This window comes from Procambarus clarkii, chromosome 31 (genome assembly GCF_040958095.1).
Source record: "Procambarus clarkii isolate CNS0578487 chromosome 31, FALCON_Pclarkii_2.0, whole genome shotgun sequence".
Classification (NCBI taxonomy): Eukaryota; Metazoa; Arthropoda; class Malacostraca; order Decapoda; family Cambaridae; genus Procambarus; species Procambarus clarkii.
In genome coordinates, this window is record NC_091180.1 from 20,978,651 (window position 1) to 20,996,371 (window position 17,721).

General features: G+C 41.5%; 1 protein-coding gene across 1 annotated transcript in view; it reads right to left on the reverse strand.

Moving 5' to 3' along the window:
* Nucleotides 1-17,721, reverse strand: part of LOC138370311 (barH-like 2 homeobox protein) — a 65,325-nt gene that overhangs the window by 13,172 nt on the left and 34,432 nt on the right. Inside the window, exon 2 of the mRNA XM_069334462.1 lies at nt 15,282-15,486. Within this exon, the coding sequence (XP_069190563.1) occupies nt 15,282-15,486 (205 nt within the window). The remainder of the gene's footprint in view (nt 1-15,281; nt 15,487-17,721) is intronic.

Here is a 17,721-nt window from a genome sequence, read left to right on the forward strand (position 1 = left end):
AGAGGGAGAGAGAGGGGGAGAGAGTGGGGAATATAATATATAGTGGGAAATGGAATGAAGGCAAGGAAAGAAGTGAGAAACTTGGAGACAGAAGAAGCGAATAGTGACAAGAGAGAATGAATAAAGACAAAGAGAACGAGTAGAATAATAGAAAATAAAGATATGACAACAGAAACGAGAGTGAGTGAGAGAGAGAGAGAGAGAGAGAGAGAGAGAGAGAGAGAGAGAGAGAGAGAGAGAGAGAGAGAGAGAGAGAGAGAGAGGGGGGAGAGAGAACTCTTCGTCTTATATAAGAACCGTGAGAGCACGACTCTTCCTCACGATCCCAGCTGACAGCTCGTTGAAGCTCTTACTTTTCCACCGTCTCGAAGAGCCCTCAAGAGCTCCCGACACAGCTTTAGAACACCAAAAATGGTGTTACTTGACCTCACACAATCACCATGAAGAGTCACAATGCAACCACAGACTTCAATCAGCTACATAGAGCCCAAACTTCATCTGTTTCTGGCAGCTCCTGTTTTCCCGGCTTTTTGTCTTCAATTGACTGAAGCTGAAAGCCGCCAAAAAGGCGCTGATTCCACTGATCAACCTACTTTCAATCGTTCCCCTGAAATCCCCTTCAGCTCTAAATACCATCCACAACCTACTAAACAGTTTATAACAACCCCAGAACTACCTACACACACACACACACACACACTAACAGCATAAAAAAATAAAGAAAAAAAGGTTTACCTTTTAATATAATCTTAAAATCTCTTCGAGTGGGCATTCCTTCATACCCAAAATTATTTGTAAACCATTTATCATTACCATCATTATTATCCTAAATCATGCCATCATGGAGATAAGTATCGTCGCCCCATTCTCCGCCGTCATGGATGGGGAGGTACCTACCTATTAACAGGATTAAGGCTCACAGTGGAGGGGTTTACCAGTATAATATTCCCTCGCTCACTCTCTCTCTCTCTCTCTCTCTCTCTCTCTCTCTCTCTCTCTCTCTCTCTCTCTCTCTCTCTCTCTCTCTCTCTCTCTCTCTCTCTCGCAAACTGAAGCAGCGTGGGGCTTTGTGGTGTGAGATCTCTGTGTAATACGTACACAAATACATTCTAATGCAAGGGCACTCACAGGCCAGTACATATAAACACAGACACACGCAAATAGAAACACATATGCAGTCACACACATTCACACACGCACACATTCTCCCCCCCCCCCTCTCTCTCTCTCTCTCTCTCTCTCTCTCTCTCTCTCTCTCTCTCTCTCTCTCTCTCTCTCTCTCTCTCTCTCTCTCTCTCTCTCTCTCTCTCTCGCTCGCTCTCTCTCTCCCGGCATTGCCTGGCTCGCCGAAGCTCTCTTAATATGTCTTCAGTAATAGCGGGGCAATAAGCCGATATCAGCAATTAATTTCAGCCGTCACTTGTCCGGTAGGGGGTAATTAGGTGTGATTTAAGGAGGTTATTACAGGGTGATTAGCAGCATTACGACCCACGGGTTAATCTGGTAACTACCGAATGGCCACATTCTACTAGCTGACCTCCTCGCTTCTCCTCTCTTGCCTGCGTCTCCTCTTCCTTTCACTATTTCTCCTCCTTTCCCTTCTTCTCCTCTCCCCCCTCCTCCTCCTCCTTCCGTAAGGGGTGTTCTTCATTTATTCTGGATTATCTGTCGATTACTTTACATAAGGGATTAAGAAATCGAATTGAACTGCAACATTTACAGATTTGCAGACGATACTAATATAAGCCAGGTAAACTCACACAAGAAATTTCAAAATGGCTACAAGGTTAGGTTAGGTTACTTTGACTGGACGGTAGAGCGACGGTCTCGCTTCATGCTGGTCGGCGTTCAATCCCCGACCGTCCAAGTGGTTGGGCATCATTCTTTCCCCTCCCCGTCCCATCCCAAATCCTTATCCTGACCTCTTCCAAGTGCTATAAAGTCGCAATGGCTTGACGCTTTCCCCTTGATAATTAAAAAAAATACAAGGTTGTTTAGATAGGCTCTTAAAATGGACAAGATATTGGCAGATACATTTCAACGCTGACAGTTGCAGACCTCTCCTGAACCTGGGGGTTGAACCTGGGGGTTGAACCTGGGGGTTGAACCTGGGGGTTGAACCTGGGGGTTGAACCTGGGGGTTGATACCGTTATGAAACTGTTTATTTTTATCTCGGTAATAAGTTATTTTATGGTTGCTGAGGCTTGCAAAGTATAGAATATGTTTACTATTCCATCCGAACCATTATTTCTGTTTGCCCTCTTCCTCCTATTCCCCCCATTCTATCCCTCTTCTATCTCCCCTTTCTACATATTTACCCCCTTCCCCACCCCCCTCTCCTTTTCTGTCCATCTCCCCTCACCCTCTTCTCTCCTTTTACTGCCTATCTCCCTTCTCCCACTCTTTTTTTCCGTTCTTTCCCCCCTTATTCCCTGTCTGGACTCCACAAGGGAATGGACGACATTTCCATTTCTATATATTAAAGAGGTATACCTGACTGCACCCGGTTCTCTTCCCTCCTCTTTTCACCCTTTTCCCCTCACACCCACTCTTCTCCCTACCCCCACTTTTCATCCCATTGCCCTATTGAACCCCTCCCCCCCCCCTCATTGGTCATTACTTCATCCCACCTTTCACTCTCCCTCTTTGCTTCTCCATATTCTTCCTGTTTCCTGTATCTCCTTCTTTTCTTCTTCTCAGAAAATGTATTATTAAGAAGCACGGAAATAAATCTATGGGTTTTTCAGAAAATATATTATAATGACCAGTAATAACTATAGAAGAAAGACGCCAAATATTTCACATTTAACTCTTTAGAAATTGCATCGGGGTCTCTATTAATGTTAATGTTTCTTAAGGCCATTTATCATAGGCCTACACCCCCCCAACCAACCTATGTTCACCCTGTACCCCAGGCCATTCCCTCTGCAAAACTGGATGAGTCTAGGTCCAAACGTCATACGTCTAGGCATCTTGCTTTTTGAAAAAACGAACAGAAACACGTTCTCACTAATAGATACAGAATTTGGGAGATTTCAACGCATGCTTCGACTGATAGTAATCCAACCTTTGCTCCAAAATTTAGTGGCTTAAAGTTCGTACTTTATCTAATGCTAAGCTACTAGTTTCCTCAATATCAGTGAGTTTTAAATGTGTGTTTGTCGTGGTGTCAGGCCACCCCTTGTAGTTAGTATATGGCCTGATACTCAAATAAATACTGCTATAAGTGAATTTTCAAATTGTTATATATTTATACGATAAGAAATATATATATATATATATATATATATATATATATATATATATATATATATATATATATATATATATATATATATATATATATATATATATATATATATAAAATGTGTGTGTATTAGTATATTTAATATACTAATATATTATTATTATTATGTACAAAGAAATGTGTTTCGTTTCTTTCAACATGTTCAAGGGCAGACGTGCTAGATAGCTTAAGGAACCCAATACATATATAAGAAGGATAAGGTTAACTTAGATGTCGCATGAGCCAATAGGCAAAAAGCTCTTCCTTCCTTCCTTGATATATATTTATGATGCCTGAGACAGAGTGCTAGATATTCTACCTTGGTCTTGCAGATGGCAGAATGTACTTAAGTGTGAGCTCTGCCTTTCAGATGTCTGTTAGAAATGTCTGTCTGTCTGTTGTCTCTCTCTCCCTCTCTCCCTCCCCCCCCCCTCTCTCTCTCTCTCTCTCTCTCTCTCTCTCTCTCTCTCTCTCTCTCTCTCTCTCTCTCTCTCTCTCTCTCTCTCTCTAACCTACTCATACGTACAAAAATATGTGAATTCATCCACACACACACATACTACCTACAAAATTCTCAGAGGAATTGACAAGATAGATAAAGATAAACAGTTTAACACGGGTGGTACGCATACAAGGGTGACACAGGTGGAGACTGAGTACCCACATGAGCCACAGAGACGTCAGAAAAAACTTTTTCAGTGTCAGAGTAGTTAACAGATGGAATGCATTAGGAATATCTATACCAGTTGATTGGCAGTTGAGAAGCGGGACCAGAGAGCCAGAGCTCAACCTCTGCAAGCACAACTAGGTGCGTACACACACACACACACACACACACACACACACACACACACACACACACACACACACACACACACCACCCATGAATTATTGATCGTCCCATTATCGGCCATTATTGACCATTAAACGTGTCAAAACCACGATCAACTTATGGGGTCTGAGAAAACTCTGAAGGCGTCATTACTCAGGCCTGTTCCTGTAATAATTTTAGCTTCCATAATTCGGTTTATGAATCAATTTCGGTTATAATCATCGTGTCCGGCTAATTCGAACGCTCATAAATGATAGAGTGCTTTTTATTCGGGAAAGTTTCTCTTTCTAAACATTTCATAGCTCTTTCTAATGTCTAAAAGCAATGGAAAGCAAGGAGTTGCTTTTTTATTTTTATCCAATGCACTTAGATCTACTTTCAGGGTCAAGTGTCAGTTCCAAAGCCCAATTTTTCAGTACATTTTTCAAGTCAAACACTTCTTACTTGGTACACATTATTTCGAAACAGCATAATGTGTCCCTCATCCTCCACCGTCTTCTTCTAACCCGTTTACACTTGTTTGAACTTGTTTACAGTTGTTTACACTTGTTTACAGTTGTTTACAGTTGTTTACAGTTGTTTACACTTGTTTACAGTTATTTACACTTGTTTACAGTTGTTTACACTTGTTTGCACTTCTCACATCTGAAGATATTCTCACTGACGGCCAGATTCCGGCTCATGGTCTGAACGTCAGAGATCGAACCAGCCAACGAGGTATTCATATCATTAAACTTTCGTACCACGTTTTCCTTTCTCATTCAGCGACTACGGTCTACATCTAGGAATAAATGCTTAAATTTATATCAATTGTCAGCATCGTTGGGAGAAGATAGTGGAGCTAAAATAATTACGAACCCCTGACCCTACTGTAGAATAACACTCAGATATATAACGGCATTAAACAATGTGATAATTGGTTACACTTAACTAATACATAGACACCTGATAATATATATATATATATATATATATATATATATATATATATATATATATATATATATATATATATATATATATTTATTTATATATATATATATATATATATATATATATATATATATATATATATATATAAAACGATGCAATCTTCCCCCTAGCTCCTTGATAGGTCAGGTATAACTATATATCAACGTTGATCTTGAGCACGACCATACTTATCATAAGATGAAAATTAGCGAAGATTCCTATAATTAAGGGGGAGGGGAGGTGGGTTTACAAATCTGCCCTGTGCGAAAAGCCTATACTAAAAGCTTCCTTTCAAGAGGACAAAAATTGTCAAAGTGGCAATGAAGGAGAGCATATGACAGGGCATATGGTTCCACTGGGTCCTACGGGCTCACCATAGCCCGTGCTACTTGGAACGTTTTGTTCCAAGTTGTTTAATCTACAACTACAACAATAACATCCACAGGGTTTCTTATGTATATGTGTCGGTCGACAAACTAGTGTCATTGGTAACAAGAGAGCAATGGAAATAGCAAGGAGGACCTTTGACGTCCTCAAGGAGGACCTCAAAGGACCTTTGAGGACCTTATCTTCTCGTATGTATTCAGACGTCTAACCAGGTACTTCACAACACCTAAACTGTCACTACACACAGAAATCACAATAGCGTGATGTATCAAATGAACAAACGGGGGAGTTGTGTAAAACCCTGGTTTGTGTCTCGGAGAGGCTGCAGGATCCAAGTAAGTTAGGTACAACTTCTGGTTTCAACTCTTTTGACCATGTCGTAGCTCAGTCGATTAAGACAGCGTCTGGGAAGATCTCGGACGTAGGTTCGAATCCTCGTCACGGCCCTTGTGGATTTGTTCACCTAAACTGTCACTTCCGCCGCCGCCACTGTCACTATCCACATCACTACTAATCATCACTACACCACCCACCGCTACTATAATCACCATTGCCACCAACAAATCATCACAAACTTGGTGAAGGGAAAGAAAACACGTTGGTGGCTCCACTCACCAGTCCCAGCGCCTGTAAGATGTGGTGACACCTCCACCAACGCCTTGAGTCACCACTAACACCTCTCCCACACCACCATTAACCCAGCACTCTAACATTATGCTAATTACCAGGCATCATTACCAGGCAACGATAAACGCTGGGGCACATGGCGACACATCCCATGAACACATGTACCGACCAATCAAAGGCGTCTCAAAGTCATTCCCTACTCCGTCTTGGCTTCTCCAGAACAAGGAGGAGGAGCTGATGGCATTTTTCTTTAGCCTTCGACGACAGTGCTTCAGGCGCTGTCGTCCGGACGGGGCTGACGGAGCACACACTTGGTTCCTCCGGACTTATGTCTGTCGCGAAAAATATCCCCCAGTCCGTAATTACAGAAGGGTCGAACATGATGTCGAATTAGTTTTAACTGTGATGGACTTGGCCGCTAGTGTTGGCGACGAGATGACGCACGTTCTTGTGCCTCTATTTACCTGAGTCTGTTTTACGGGGTTTATGGAGCTTGACCTGTTTGGTCCCCCGCCCCCCGGTCTCTGAAAATTTTAACCGACGGGTGAACAGGTGATCTCGAATCTTTCGATCATCGTCATTTCGGCGTTTAGGCTCCAGTTCATCTCTTAGCGCATTGCATTTATTAACTATACCTTCCCTCTCCTTCCGTAGCAACGTTGCAACACTCACAGTCATCATGCGAACACTTGTGTCAGTACATACGGAGGAGGCAGATTGGTAGTGATATTACTAGATGCGACCAAATAGAAGCCTTAGCCCAGGTTTCCGGCTTAACAATGGGAAAACGCTGAAGCGAACATATGATTTGTTGACGAAACAGAGCGCAGAGCCTCTGGTTGGGGCTATCCACGTCGTGAATTGTGAATACCACAGGCGACATATCAAACAACTATAGGGTGATAATGACTGTAAATTCCACACCATCACAGAAAAACACGAAAGGAAACCAAACACTATTTGAAGTATCCGTAAATCCTCATGATATCAGAGGAGCCAGACATTAGTCTATATCCATTACTATGAGAAACCACACTCCCCCTCTCCTTCCCCCCTTTTGAAACTACCTGGGTTGTTATCCAGATATTTGTGATATCCAGATATTTGTGATATCCAGATATTTGTGATATCCAGATATTTGTGATATCCAGATATTTGTGATATCCAGATATTTGTGATGGTCTGAAAGCCTGAAAGCATATTATGGTTTTGCAAAACCTTTGGCCTAAACGTAAATTATTCTCAAGGTATAAATTTAATGTATTATAAAGCGTTGGTTTACAGTATATAAAGTATATACTCAAAACGCTTTTTTTTTAAGATTTTTTTTTTGTAAATGAAATTCTCGGGTACTCTTAAATAGTTCTCGAATTCCAAATTTCACATTATCGTCAATAACATATAATCAAATGTAATGAAACCTAACCTAACTTAACCTACCCTTAATCTAACCGAACGTAACCTTAACCTAACCTAACCATGGATAGAGAGTAGATAACAGCCCTAATTATGTATTACTGTCTGTCTCCTTCCTCTCTATCTATATCTCTGTCTCTATCTCTCTATCGAGATATTTCTCTATCAATTTATCTTTCTAGATATCTCCTTATACCTTATTGTCTATCTGTGTCTGTCTCACCCTCTTCGTTCACTCCCAAACTTTCTATGGGAGAAGGGAAAGAAATGGTTCTGTGTACGTTTAGGGGTGATTCTGGACGGCATGGGTTCGAATCCTGCCCGGGTCAAATAGAGTTCTTAGTGATCTATGGCTTGCCCGTTCATGCGGCTTTCTCACACACACACGCACACACACACACACACACACACACACACACACACACACACACACACACACACACACACACACACACACACATATATATATATATATATATATATATATATATATATATATATATATATATATATATATATATATGTCGTACCTAGTAGCCAGAACGCACTTCTCAGCCTACTATGCACGGCCCGATTTGCCTAATAAGCCAAGTTTTCCTGAATTAATATATTTTCTCTAATTTTTTTCTTATGAAATGATAAAGCTACCCATTTCATTAAGTATGAGGTCAATTTTTTTTATTGGAGTTAAAATTAACATAGATATATGACCTAACCTAACCAACCCTACCTAACCTAACCTAACCTATCTTTATAGGTTAGGTTAGGTTAGGTAGCCGAAAAAAGTTAGGTTAGGTTAGGTTAGGTAGGTTAGGTAGTCGAAAAACAATTAGTTCATGAAAACTTGGCTTATTAGGCAAACCGGGCCTTGCATAGTCGACCGAGAAGTGCGTTCTGGCTACTAGGTACGACATATATATATATATATATATATATATATATATATATATATATATATATATATATATATATATATATATATATATATATATATACCACGGGACATGTGGCAGATATTATTACCGTACTGAGGATCTCATTTTGACGTGGGGAGCTCCACTCCACCTTAATATGTACATCCATGTATGAGTTCAGATTAATGCGTATAAATCATAGCGAAGGTACGCAATCAGGGACATTTAATACACATTATAAAAGTCCCAATTTGATCGTCGGGAAATACACCTGCCACCGTTGACACCTTAATGTGTATGAATGTGTATAACGAGGGTGGAGGAGGCGATGGTGTATATCTGGCCGGTTATTGTAATGTTTTCATACCTGTAATCTTGCAGGTAAAGTGGTACTGTGTTTAGAAAATGTTTCTTGGAACACTACCCCCCCAAAAAAAATGTATGATAATAAATGGTGACAAAAATGCTTTACGTTAGATCTGACAAGGAGATTACACCGGGACAATATGTTGTCGACCACGTCTCTGTTGTCGACCTTGGGTCTTCCTAGTTTGTCGACTGCGTCTCTGTTGTCGACCTTGGGTCTTCCTAGTTTGTCGACTGCGTCTCTGTTGTCGACCTTGGGTCTTCCTAGTTTGTCGACCGCGTCTCTGTTGTCGACCTTGGGTCTTCCTAGTTTGTCGACTGCGTCTCTGTTGTCGACCTTGGGTCTTCCTAGTTTGTCGACTGCGTCTCTGTTGTCGACCTTGGGTCTTCCTAGTTTGTCGACTGCGTCTCTGTTGTCGACCTTGGGTCTTCCTAGTTTGTCGACTGCGTCTCTGTTGTCGACGCGAGGTCTATGATGTCGACCGCGGGTCTTTGTTGTCTTGGTTAGGCCTCTCTTGGTGTCGATGTCGACCTCTAAATGTCGACCTCTTAAAGTTATAAAGCAAGATTTATGTATTCGCTACAATGATGCATTGAGTGCATAATTTTTTATTTACATTAAAATACATTACTCCATTACATTATACATATACTTTATTGTATATTTATTTGTTAGTTTATAATATTTTTCGTTTTAAAAATTTATTTTGGTATTAAGAATTTCATTGTATTATTGCAATGTATAAATTCTCATCGTTTGAATATGGTGAAATTCGTTTGCTGCGTCTAGCAGCCTGGTTGACCAGACCACCAACCAAGAGGCCTGGTCAGAGACCGGGCCACGGGCATGCTGATCCTTGGAATTAACGTAAAGTAACCTCTTGTCGGCAACTAAAACTGCAAAAGTTCTTTCTGACCAACTAGCGAGTATTTTATAGTCCTCTGTATTGTCCAGAACATATTTTTTCAGAAAATTGTCCAGGACATATTGTCCAGAAAATTGTCCAGGACATATTGTCCAGAAAATTGTCCAGGACATATTGTTCAGAAAATTGTCCAGGACATATTGTCCAGAAAATTGTCCAGGACATATTGTCCAGAAAATTGTCCAGGACATATTGTCCAGAAAATTGTCCAGGACATATTGTTCAGAAAATTGTCCAGGACATATTGTCCAGAAAATTGTCCAGGACATATTGTTCAGAAAATTGTCCAGGACATATTGTCCAGAAAATTGTCCAGAAAATTGTCCAGGACAGAATAAAGTCTCAATATATATACACCGAGAACCTGAGTACATTTATCGGTGTATATACATTTATATATATCCGGTATATATACATTTAGAATATAAATACACCTTTCGTAGTATATATATTCCATGTTATTAAATTATAAATTTATCATATAATTATATTAAATAATTATTAACAATTTTACATCTACTTTTAAACTCTATGATTTTTATTTGCTGTTGAGCGTTTTTTAATGCTAATTTACACATGATAAACAAATCAATTCCATTTTTATTTATCTTATTTTCATTTGGATTCTCGTTGATTATATGTTTTGGTAAGGGAGTGAGACGTGACGTGAGGCAAACTTCCCTAAAATTGTGATCATTCATTTTCGCCTGGGACAGGCAGCCTGGGTATATATATATATATATAGATATATATATTTGATTAGCTTAGTTAATGGCTTCTTCCCCCTCCCCCCCCCCCTGCAAGGTCGAACTACTGACCCTTCCCAGGATTCACCCCCCGAAGCACTTGCCCTAACTCCGGGGTAGTACCAATTTCCTGCTAGGTGAACAGAGGCATTAGGAAACGTGCCCAACCATTTTGTGTCCCACCCCCGGGAATCGAATCGGGGATTCCTGACTGTGTGAGTTGAGAACGAATCCACCTCTGATACAGAGACCATCTAATACTCCTTTCAGGCGTTTTATTTCAATAAAAAAAAAATTATAATATAATTTTATAACCAGACCGCCAGTTTCTGGTTTAAGGTGTCCAGTTTTCCAACGCGTATAAAACAGTATTGTGGGTGCGGCTTTGGACGCATAATATACGCAAATAAAACAGGTGTTTACCCCACGTTCTGAGAGCACACACCTGCTCTCGTTTTAATTTCAGAAGCGGGGCGTGGTTCACCTGGCGAACACTAATTACCAGGTATTGGCCCTGAAATGCAAATTAGATTCCCCCTGCAGTTTGCGACCCTTTTTCCAGCCTCCAGCCTCCTGTCGGTGGTTGGAGGGTGTTGTAGTACACCTGTTGTACACCTGTTGTACACCTGTTGTACACCTGTTGAACACCTGTTGTACAGGTGATCCCCCGAGGCGTTTATAGGTGACCATGTGATGAAATTGACGAGAGAAAGAGAGAGAGAGAGAGAGAGAGACAGAGAGAGAGAGAGAGACAGAGAGAGAGAGAGAGACAGAGAGAGAGAGAGAGAGAGAGAGAGACAGAGAGACGTAGACAGAGAGACGTAGACAGAGACAGAGACAGAGACAGATGGGTCGAGGCCGTTAGGATCCCTAACAGCAAGAACTTAACTGGTTGCCATAAATAAAAAACAGCCCCAGCCAAAAAAGTTGAGCTGCTGCTGCTGCTGCCTCACTCGAGGTGGCTGGTCTCCCATTACGGCAACAGACGACAGCAATTGATAGTGGTGACCAGCACCAGGAGCCTCGGGGCACCCAAGAGTCTCACAGTCACAGCTACAGGCCAATGTACGTCCAAATACGATGGCAGTACCTGTGTGTGTGTGTGTGTGTGTGTGTGTGTGTGTGTGTGTGTGTGTGTGTGTGTGTGTGTGTACTCACCGACATGTACTCACCTAGTTGTGTCTGCAGGATCGAGCATTGACTCTTGGATCTCGCCTTTCGAGCATCGGTTGTTTACAGCAATGACTCCTGTCCCATTTCCCTATCATACCTGGTTTTAAAATTGTGTGTGTGTGTGTGTGTGTGTGTGTGTGTGTGTGTGTGTGTGTGTGTGTGTGTGTGTGTGTGTGTGTGTGTGTGTGTGTGTGTGTGTACTCACCTAATTGCTCTCATCAACCTGTACTGGTGATAGTTCGAGCTTCAGCTTTTGGGTCCCATCACGGCAACCTTCAATTCCTGCTACGTCACCCCACTACCTCTGATATATTTGCATTTATGTGTGTATATGTGTGTGTGTATGCTCTGTCTAAACCACTTCATCTCCCAGCAAATTGCATTTATTTTCTACTTGAATGCTCTACAAACTCTTACTAATCCCCTGGTTGCTCATTCAGGTATTTAGTTTCTTTCTGGGACCCCTTGTTTGTGTTGTTCTGCTCTTGTCAGATAATCCGTCCATGTATATGTCATGTCAAGATCTTTGAGAAGGCTATTTTGTATGTCGTGAACATGTCATTTGCGTTTTCTCTCTCCCCCCCTTAATGATTAATGGCTTAAATAAGGTCATTCGACATCTATATATAGAAATAACACATAAGATTCACTAAGTGACAGCCATAAACGAGGCGGCAGTCATTTGCGTCGTCCAATGACCTCATTTAAGTCATCGAGGAGCGACAAACAGCTCCCATCTCCCATTACGAATCACGTAAGAGCCTTCCATTGAAGCGGCGTGTGGTCAGACACACAGCTGCAGCGGCCTTTGTAACCAGAGAAATAATCTTGATAATCGGTGGTAAGAAGGTTGGAAATTGGAGCCCGCAGCGACGATAATTTGATGCAGTTTAGGTGCTGGATTATTTTGTTTTAATGTTCCTTGAGGAGAGAGAGAGAGAGAGAGAGAGAGAGAGAGAGAGAGAGAGAGAGAGAGAGAGAGAGAGAGAGAGAGAGAGAGAGAGATAGGAAACATGAGAGAAGGGAAGAAAAGGGGGTGAAAGCAAAAAGAAAGAGAGGGGAGAAAGAGAGAGAGAGAGAGAGAGAGAGAGAGAGAGAGAGAGAGAGAGAGAGAGAGAGAGAGAGAGAGAGAGAGAGAGAGAGAGAGAGAGGGAGAGAGAGAAAGGAAACATGAGAGAAGGGAAGAAAAGGGGGGTGAAAGCAGAGAGAGAGAGAGAGAGAGAGAGAGAGAGAGAGAGAGAGAGAGAGAGAGAGAGAGAGAGAGAGAGAAAGATAAGAAGGAAGTTGAGATATATTGAAGCCATCCAACCCTTCTTAAAATAAAGGAAATTTTCAGGACAAGAAGGGGGTGGGGGTGGGAAAACCCAGAGAGATTCAGAGTCTGAATACCGTAACTCCACTAGAGAGGGGGGAAAAATGTGATCTAACCAATCATTGTGTTTATTAAAGAAAAAAAATGGCTTCGTGTCGATTACAGAGTGTTGCCCACCACTGAGCAACGTATACCAGTCATGTGGCTACACATAACTACACATTAATGTGTAGATTAGTCACAACATTATGCATGTATTCCTATAGTCATGATGTGGGACGTGTATTTTGCTTCACTAATCCCTGTACTAATCATACGTAAATGATTGGTCAAGTACATATATACGTAGAGATACACAAATATATATATATATATATATATATATATATATATATATATTATATATATATATATATATATATATATATATATATGTCGTACCTAGTAGCCAGAACGCACTTCTCGGCCTACTATGCAAGGCCCGATTTGCCTAATAAGCCAAGTTTTCCTGAATTAATATATTTTCTCTAATTTTTTTCTTATGAAATGATAAAGCTACCCATTTCATTATGAAGTCAATTTTTTTTTATTGAAGTTAAAAATAAAGTAGATATATAACCAACCCTACCTAACCTAACCTATCCTTATAGGTTAGGTTAGGTTAGGTAGCCGAAAAAGTTAGGTCAATTTAGGTTAGGTAGGTTAGGTAGTCGAAAAACAATTAAATCATGAAAACTTGGCTTATTAGGCAAATCGGGCCCTGCATAGTAGGCATAGAAGTGCGTTCTGGCTACTAGGTACGACATATATATATATATATATATATATATATATATATATATATATATATATATATATATATATATATATATATATATATATATATATATATATATATATATTTTATATAATTCGTATATTTCGTATAAGTTCATGTAATTATAATTCGTATTATAATTATAATTTTTACAAATATAATTCGTATAAGTTCGTATATATACGTTAACGTATATATACGAACTGACGTACTGTAATTTTCTGCTCCAATTGAAGATTACACAAACGCCTGATTGATTTAGTCAGTTGTATGTAGTTTATTGGGGAATTGTATTCTTTGTGTGTAATTACTATTTTGGATTCACTATTTGTGCCTTGAGGATCGAGCTGTTAGCTCTTGGACCCCACCTTTCTAGCCGTCGGTTGTCTGAGGCATTGTCTCCCGACCTGTTTTTCCTTCTTTAGCAGCATCTCAGACACCCGCAGCAGCAGCAGCAGCAGCAGTAGCAGCAGCTTGAACTGCAGCAGACTTACCTCAATCAGCAGAAAAAGTAATATTATCGCTAGAGCTCTCAAACTAAGAATATGCACATCAATAAGCATGTGTTACGCGCGCACACACACACACACACACACACACACACACACACACACACACACACACACACACACAGATAGGCGTTAGTTGTTGAGACTGTTGAGAGGCGGGACCAAAGAGCCAGAGCTCAACCCCCGCAAGCATAAATAGGTGAGTACGCACACGCACACACACACACACTATGCACGTGCACACAGTAGGAATATATACACACACACTAAGCATGTACACACACACACACACGCACACACACTCAAACACACTAATCCAACCTCTAAGTGTCCTCCATATGCATACATCGCTTACACCATCACAGAAGCCTTGTACACAAGCCTCCCCCCGTTCTCCTCCTCATATCTGATCCAACAAGCTATTATACCCTGCTTTATGCATCGCCTAAGTATAGTTTACAGGGCCCCCAACCTCCTCAATTAATTAAAAAAATCCCGCGTGATAGCAGACAATTATGAATGATTTAGCGTCTGATATTCGACTAAATTGCAGAATCAGGAAGTCAGGAGAGCAGTTTTCTTTCCGTAAGATAACGAAACAATGGGGCTTTTGTTTGGATAAATTGTATGGTTTTATTGCTATCTTTTTTTACTTCATTTGCTGGGTTTTTCTTTTCATATTTTCACGTTGAAAGCACTTATTTGGTAGGGAGGAGTGATGGATGTGACTGTAATGCTTGGCCATGACTATGTAAATGAAAATGTGAGCTTCTGTGTCGTAAGATAAGCTTTTCTCTATTGAGATGGGTTCTTCGGGAATGAAGACGGGCTGTCTTCCCCACAGATAGGCTGCCGTGTCTTACAGTAGAGCTGCCCACTCGCAAGATGGATCACCCTATCTGAAGATGGGCTGCCCTCTATACAAAGAAGGGCTATCCTGTCAACATTTCCCGTCTGTTCTGGTATTAAATATACGTCTTGACGTGGGATCACTTACCGTCTGTTCTGGTACCAGGTCTTGACTTGGGTGTCGGTAAGGTTGAGCTTGGCGGCCAGTTCCATGCGGTCCTGGACACTTAGGTACTTCTGCCGCTCGAAACTCTTCTCCAGCGTCTGTAACTGGTGATCTGTGAACGCCGTCCGCGCCTTCCGTTGTTTCTTGGCTCTGAGACAGGCGTCTGGTGACCGGGGAGACGAACAGCCTGTGGGGAAGATAGAGACCAAAACATGTTAGAGGTTTCCAACTCAAGTCACTTCTGTTGTACAGTAAAGTGTTTTGAAGCTCTTGTACTTCTTTATTAACTATATGAACTGAACTATTGAGGTAAACAGATGCGAGGAGATAAAATATTGGTGTTCATAGATGAAGGCTTGGGGGTAGACATATGTATCTTTGGGGTAGATAGATGTATCTTTGGGGTAGATAGATGTAGTCGTGAGGTAGATAGGTGGATCTTTGGGTATATAGATGTATCTTTGGATATATAGCTGTATCTTTGGGTATATAGATGTATCTTTGGATATATAGCTGTATCTTTGGGTATATAGATGTATCTTTGGGTATATAGCTGTATATTTGGGTATATAGATGTATCTTTGGATATATAGCTGTATCTTTGGGTATATAGATGTATCTTTGGGTTAATAGATGTAGTCTTGGGATAGATATATATAGTCTTGGGGAAGATACGCGTAGTCTTGAGGTAGATATATGTAGTTTCGGATAGATAGAAGTATCCGTGTGTTAGATAGATGGATGCAGCTTTACTGAGGTCAGAAAGCCGCATGGAACAGAAAATCCTGTTCTAGATGCACATCAAAATGAAGTACAAGCTTGAATTGAGTCCCCATAATTATAGGGCGAGGATTCATGAAGCATTTACACAACTAATTACAAAACCCGTAAATCTTCCAGCAATCCTGGCAGCTTTGTTTACAATAATTAAACAGTCTATGAGCTCCAAAAATTCTGACTAGAAGGTTAATATTGTGAAAAAATAAGTCTCGTAGTGCTTCGGAGCTCATTGATTTCATAAGGATGCACAAGTTAGTTAAATAGATGAGTAAATGCTCGGATAAATGCACGGGTGGTGGGGGGGGGGGGAGTTGTGAGGGGAAAGCACCAAGTCATTACGACTATATGGCAATCGGGGGGGGGGGGGCAGGGGGCGGAATATGTATTTTTCAGCGTATGAGAGGCAGATAAATGCAAGAGATGAGGCTCTGAGAGGCTGTGGGACAGGTTACCTTAGCTTGAGGTGCTTCCGGGGCTCAGCGTCCCCGCGGCCCGGTCGTCGACCAGGCCTCCTGCAATTGGTACAACCAATTGGTCAGCTTCCTAACAGGGTGCTTCTTGATGGTGAAAGACAGCACCATTTCCGGTAGAGGGGGCATTAGTGTGCTCTTCACACTCTGATCATTTACCCTGGGGTCTTCTACTAGGGTGGTTCCATATGGAGGAGTCTTTCCCTAAGGTCTTTTCTCAAAGGTCGTTTTAGGTTAAAATTCCTTAAAAGGGTCTTGTTAAGGGGTTCATTTATATATGGTCTTTCCTCAAAGGTCATTTAAGGGTTGTTGTTTTTTCCTTACAAGGGTCTTGTTAAGGGGGTTTCATTTCTATATGGTCTTTCCTCAGTGGTATTTCTCAAAGGGGAGTCTTTCCTATAAGGCTTTCCCCAGGAATCCTTGTTTAAAGTCTTTCTTCAGGGGGGTCTTCTTCCCCGTTGTGTCCCCCATCGGATCTCTCCTCAAGGTGAGTGGAAAGGACGGACCTCAACCACGTAAGATGATGAGCGGCCCGTGCCTGTCTCTAGTGGTCTCCAGTAGCGCCTTGTTCCCTTCCTGACCACCACAGGAAGGGTCGTAAGAACCACATTACACTCCAGATGCCCCTGAGCCTTCAGGGGTATAGAGGACACATGCAGTTCTTTGAGTCACGATCTGTCGCTCTTAAAATCCCATTTTGTTTTTTTTTCCAGCCTGTGACAAATCGTGGATAACTCATGGAAAGATGTGTGTGCCAAAGCCACCGTGTGTTGTCCTCTTGTGGATGTGCCAGGCGGTGTCTGGAAGCTGGAGAAGCCACAGAAGGAGAGGATCACACGCGAGACTCGTCAGGCCACCTCAGGTATCATAAAATGAGCGTCCAACAGGTTGAAACCAGAGAGCAAATCCTTACACGTAAAAGTTCAGTTTAAGACGGCAGTCTAGTGTAGTGAGGAGCCCAGCCCACAGTCGTGGCGCCCCGAGGCGACTCCTCGCTTCCTGGCTCGCCTTTCGTCTCTGGAATGATGCTAATCTTGGGCTTCTTTATGTCTAAAGCTCTCTCCTGTCCCGCTCGTGGTGTTTAGGGCAGGTTTACCCAGGCCACAAAAAACGTATTTTATCATTTTGGAATTAAGTTTTTGAGTCGTGCAGGCGATGAGTCACAATCGATT